The 6000-nt window shown below is 52.0% G+C and overlaps 1 protein-coding gene across 1 annotated transcript in view; it reads left to right on the forward strand.

Moving 5' to 3' along the window:
- Positions 1–5590: 5590 nt before the first annotated feature.
- Positions 5591–6000, forward strand: part of LOC117645670 (growth factor receptor-bound protein 14-like) — a gene marked incomplete at its 5' end in the record, with an annotated part of 136620 nt that continues 136210 nt past the window's right edge. Inside the window, one exon of the mRNA XM_034386016.1 lies at positions 5591–6000. Coding sequence (XP_034241907.1) covers positions 5591–6000 — 410 coding nt within the window.

A 6000-nucleotide genomic window follows, 5' to 3' on the forward strand; every position in this document is an offset into this window, starting at 1 on the left:
ATCTCCCGAGTACCACCATCACAACACACGACCGAAATGCGACGCGGTCTCAGAGGGGGCAGCAAGCTGCCGTCTTGTTTTCTTCTTCAGCATCTCTAAAGTGAGCAGTGAAACAGACGAAAGTAGTGTTCAGTCTGCGATTTTACGATGTCAACAATTTTAAGTGCACACCGAATGTTTTTTGAAAAAAATTTGTGCGTGGTCTCACACAATGCGAAACATTATGAGAGCATTATGAAAAATGCATTTTTGGGCAAATTTGGAAGAAAACCTGGTTCTTGTTCTTCTTCTTGCCCGTCGTGATCGACTGGACTCTTTTCATACGCAGAAATGAATCAATATGAAGTCCGCTGTTTAATTTCTTTTGAGAAATCTCCCCCGCACCTCCCTCTGCTTCTTCTCCTGCTTCTCCTTCTTCTTGTTCTCGCGCCCCTCCCGGTGGGGAGGCGCCATACATTCTCGTTCCATCTCTGGGACCATAATTTCATCAGGCGGGCCCCACGACCACAGCACCGCCCAGCGTGGCCCAGCGTAGTCCTACGTAGACCTGCGTAGTCCTGCGTAGTCCTCCGCTGTCCTGCGTAGTAGACCTGCACCAAACTTGCACTGTAGCAAAAGGTTATGTACGGAAAATTTTGTAAACAACTTGTGGTAATTCTCCGTAGGACCGACCTTACAGTGTTCTCTGTAGGACTATACAGTCTCCCCCCAGGTCCTACAAAAAAGACGGAGAAGACTGTAAGGTCCCACGGAGAACATTGATAAGGGAGCTACAGAAAATCTTGGCAAAAATATGAACAGAATTTTCCGTACTTTTCTGCTACAGAGTGCGTAGTCCAAGGGGAAATAACTCCAGCCAAATTTGTACACCGAAATTCATCAAACATGTGAAATTCACTGAAATGTGTGAAAATTCATCGAAATTTGACTGATAACCATTGAAATTCGACTGAAAGTCATCGAAATTCGACCGAAATTCATTTGATTTGTACACTGAAATTCACAGTGGTTTTCCCTTGGCGTAGTCGTAGTCCTGATCCACTGCTTTGCCACTATTTTGGCAAGCAAACTTGCCACCGGCTTTCCAGTCTCGCCGCGAAGCTCTCAAAGCCTTCAAAGGGGATGACGGCGCCCGCTTTGTGTGAAGAGCCAGCCACCTGCTCACCTTCGCATATTAGCCACAGCAGCATGATGAGAAAATGCGACCACATTTCCTTCAACTTCCCCAGGCAAACGTCAGAATTTCACGAGCTGATTTGTGTATTGCGCCATTTGACGCGGGCGCTATTCTCTTTGTAGCCAAAACAAACACACACACACACACACACACACACACACACACACACACACACACACACGCACACACACACACACACACACGGCGGTATGCGCGTTGCCCGGCACAAACAAACAAGAGGGGAGCGCCCTCCCCCCTCGCCCGAGCCCTCACCTGTCCGTCACAGAGAATGACGTGGGCCGATCCCCTATAGCGAGCGATACATTACTGACCCGATTCAGTGCCTGTCTTCACAGCGCTTGGTGGCGCTGGGCGGGCCAAATCCAGAGCGGGGCACCGCGTTCAGTGCGCGCTTCGACGGCCGCACAGTGGGCCAGAAGACCAGTGGAGGCGGTCAAAATCCTGGACGCGTTTTGAACTCCAGAGTCACTGTGGGACTCGAACCGAACGAGTAGGCTGCAACAAACCTACCATCACCCTTCAAGCGCCTGAGAGGTAGACCACCGACAGCCTGCAACGCATCAGTGTCGAGACGGTAGCCTACCTTGCCCCTGTGCAGACGAGGGGCAAGGTAGGCCACCGTCTCCGCAGCGGTGTCTTGCAGACCAGGCCGGCGGCCTACCAGTCAGGCGCTACAGGCCACAAGGAAGCTATGCTTGTCTCGAAACTGCCATTCGCTTAATGAGACTCGAACCGAACGTGTGACCCCGCCAATGGATTGCTCTCCGAACGTACAATCTATTGGTGGGGTTACACGTTTGGTTCGAAGTCCTGTTCAGTGACTCTGGAGCTCAAACGCGTCTCGAGTTCTGGCCGGCTGCGCCGGTCTTCCGGCCCACTGCACTCTCAATCTTCTATAGACTTTTTATTCTATATTATGAAAATTTTTTTCTGTGGCTTAGTGATTTTAGAGCGTAACTATAATATAGTAAAAAATCACGGTATTTTGCTGAAAAAAATCTCTGTGAGCTGCAGATAATTTCATGAAGGAAAATACAGTATTACAGACAAATATTTACTACAGCAATAGTAATTTAATATCATCAGTGGACAGATACGAGAAAAAATGTCAATGACAACAGAATATATTGTCTGTGCATACAGTAAAACTATTCCACAAGAACAGTGAAAATTCTTTGTGATGCACAGAAAAGTTAATCTGTAAGTCTACAGAAAAATATTTTGGAATTGTTTGGGAACTTCGATAGTGCTAAAATGGGTTCAATAACTTCTTTATTTCCCATCCAAACCTATGTCATGCCCTGACATTTTCTGTTCGCCTTGTCAATACAAATCAATTGCTGCAAATAAATGCCCATTTGGGCCACTTAAATTCACTCATTCATCTTTTACCGTGGTACACGCAGTATAATATAAGTACCACATTACTTTTCCATAATCTACAGTAAAAAACACTATATTCATGAAAAATGTTTACGGCATTCACAGTTATTTTTCTCTGTAGGTTTTTACTGTGCTTTACAGAAGATAAAGTCAATAAAACGTTTTAAGTTAGTTTGCTGTATATTTTTACTACGGCTAATCGTAAATTTCACTGTGACTACAGTAAATTTCTTTTTACTATAGACATATTGGAAAAAAAGTCCATAGAGATGCTGAGAGTGTGTGCGCCAGGTGGCGCTACTGCGTTGAAATGATGGCGCGCTTCTTCGCCCAACCGCAGCCGAACGATGCCCGAATGAGATAAACCGGAGAAAAGTGCCGCGGGTAACGGTCACTGTTTTCGACCGGCCGAGGAGCGCCCGCTGCGCTTGACGCCCGCGGGCACCATGAATCAATCAAGCAATCAATCGGCGAATCAATGAAACGGACAATAAATGCAGCAGGAAATATGAAGAATGTGGCGTCAATAAGTGAACGAGGGACAAGGAAACAGGGTCAGCGGCGGGGAACCCCCGCACTTTACAAATATTGTACGAGACACTGTGTTTAGTGCACGTGAACTCTTTGTGAACGTTAACACAATTGCCCCCCCCCCCCAAAAAAAAAAATAATCATTCATTTATTCATGATTAAATGGGCAATGAATGAATGAATGAATGAATGGGGGTTAAATGCGTGCAAAGTATGTACAATGTGAGTGGATGAGCGCCATTAATTTCCGCAAATGAGTTGATCAAGGGGGAATAATCCAATGAATTTCAGTCGAATTTCGATGAATTTGGGACAAAAACAACTGAATTTTCAAAAGAATTTCGATAAATTTTGATGAATTTCGTTGAATTTCAGTAAATTTTAAACGTTTGATGCCTTGGGGTTGGTACAGTACATTAAATGTGATAACGAGTCAATGCATGCGACGAAATAAGTGAATGACTGCAGCGAAAAAATGAACAACGACAGAGAGTGCGGGGCACAGAGAATGAATGAAAGGAGGGAGAGAGACAGGGAAGGTCGGGTGTGCCCGCAGACTAGCCCAGACAGACGGGTCGTCGCCTCGGCGCCGCCACGGGGAGGGGTCGGAGGGGCAGATGATGCGGTCCTACCCCTCCTCCTACCCTTGCCTCCCTTTTGCAATTTTCGGAGGGGGCAACGGCCCTTGTTACGACTGGCTGGGGGTATCGAGCGCCCAGCCCTTCCCAGCCCTTCCCTGCCCTACCTACCCGGCCCTAGGACGGCGGCGGGGGTTCCAGACGGACCCCGCGGGATGCAGGATCGGCTTGGGCGGGGTTGGGTGGGTGGGGGGTGGGGGTAGGGAAGGGGGACGGGGGGGGGGGGGGAAGGGGGTGACTCCCGCGTCGCGTGGAAGGGGCGCTGTGGTCTAGGGCGCGGTCGCACGCCAATATAAAAGCACCATTCGCTGCTTGCTCGCCGTCGTGTCGTTGTTGTGGGGGCGGAAAATGCAATCGGCAGTCATACGCTTTGAGTCGCGGTGTGATTGGCCAACCCGAGCCCAGGTGAGAAGGGACCCCCCCCCCCAAACACACAAACACCACGCCCCGCCAGCCTCCCCGCGCCTCGGCCGCGGCCAAACGGTTCATTGACCAAGGTTCACATGGCCGCTGGGACGCTGTAAAGGGCGCGGCCGGTGCGCTTTACGAGTTCGAACGAAGCTGTCTAGAAACCGGCCGAGGAAAAACGGGCGTCCAAATTGTGTTTCGAGGGAGGAATCCGGTGCGCGGCTTTTGCCAAAGGAGAAATCACTGTGAATTTCGGTGTACAAATCCAATGAATTTCACTCGGATTTCCATCGAATTTTGATGAATTTCAGTCAAATTTCGATGAATTTTAGTCGAGTTTTTGTAATTTTTACATGTTTGATGAATTTTGGTGTGCAAATTTGGCTGGAGTTATTTCCCCTTGCTTTTGCCTCGGCTTTTAGCCGCCAGATTTCGTCTCTTTTCTCGACGATCATTTCGCGAAAGAGAATGCGCCTTACAATGGCGGGCCGCCTATCGCCGCCAGTCTCCATTTCCGGCGGACCAGCAGACTGATTCCGAGAGTCGTTTTCGTCACTCTGTCTCTCTCGTCCTCATGGAGCGTTCCGTATAGGTGCGAGAGAGATGGAGCGACGGAAACGACTCTCGGAATCAGTCTGCAGTGGACCGCCTTTTGTTGAGCAAAGGCCCTTGCCAGAGATGAGCCCCAGCCTCGTCCACTCTTAATAGCGATAACAATAACAATAATTGGCGTTGCCGTGGAAACAGAAGAGCGAAGAAAGAATTGGGACAGGGCGGGCGGCTCCTCGTTCACCAGTGCATTCCCCGCAAGAGCAAGCCTGGCTTCAGGGCGTGGCGGGGCGTGGCGGGGCGTGGCGGGGCGTGGTGCGCCCAGAATGCACCGCGCTGCAGCGGCCCCCTCCACCAAGGACTCCGCAGGGCACAGCCTGGGGAAGGGCAGGACGCGTCTGGCGGGCCGCCCTGAACCGCGCCGCCGCACAGTGGGCCAGCAAAACTCTAGACGCGTTTCGAGCTCCAGAGTCGCTAAACAAGACTCGAACCGGGCGTGTGACCCCACCAATGGATTCCTCACTCGGGTGGTAATCCGTGGGGTCACACGTTCGGTTCGAGTCCCAGTTAGCGACTGCGGAGCTCGAAGCGCGTCCGGGATTTTGACCGCCTCCACCGGTCTTCTGGCCCACTGTGCGCCGCCAGGCTGTACGCCAGGCTACGCCAGAGGCGCAGCCGCTACGCCAGGCCCGCGCGCAGCGTAGCCCCGCCGTGGCCAGGCCGTGGCCTTAGCGTGGTGCCGGGGTGCGGTGAGCGCAGCGGCCATTGGCGCGGGAGTTCTTTCAGGGAATCGCTAGGGCCGTGCACGGCGCGCGCAGCGGGCGGGAGGGGCGGCCGCGCCACGCCACTGCGAGGCACGGCAGCCGCCACGCCGCCACCGCCACACCGCACCGCCGCCAGTCAGTGTTGCTCGGTCCGCCCAGCGAGACGGTCTCGGCACAGCGCGTGCGCTCGGTCATGGTGTTCTCCGTTCCCGCGGTGTTCCCGACTTCGGCGTTGTTTTGTTTACAATCCGCGCATCGTCTGCAGTGTGACACCGCCCCCTGACGGGCGCCAGTTTAGTGAATTCGCCGCACAGCCCGACCGCTGCGCGGCTAGTGAAGTGTGTGTGGCATTCCCCCAGGCGGGGCTAGTTGAATTTAGTGAATCTTGTGACGTCTGCTGCTGCTGTTGTTATTGTTTTGTTGGTGGAGCAACAAACAGTGTCGTGCATCCGTGGCGTGAGGCCGCGGCTTTTTCCAGTGGTGTGATTCCCAGAAGCATCGTGGCGTCCTCACGGTACCAGGACTACCG

Source organism: Thrips palmi, unplaced genomic scaffold (assembly GCF_012932325.1).
Source record: "Thrips palmi isolate BJ-2018 unplaced genomic scaffold, TpBJ-2018v1 HiC_scaffold_1, whole genome shotgun sequence".
In the NCBI taxonomy this organism is placed as follows: Eukaryota; Metazoa; Arthropoda; class Insecta; order Thysanoptera; family Thripidae; genus Thrips; species Thrips palmi.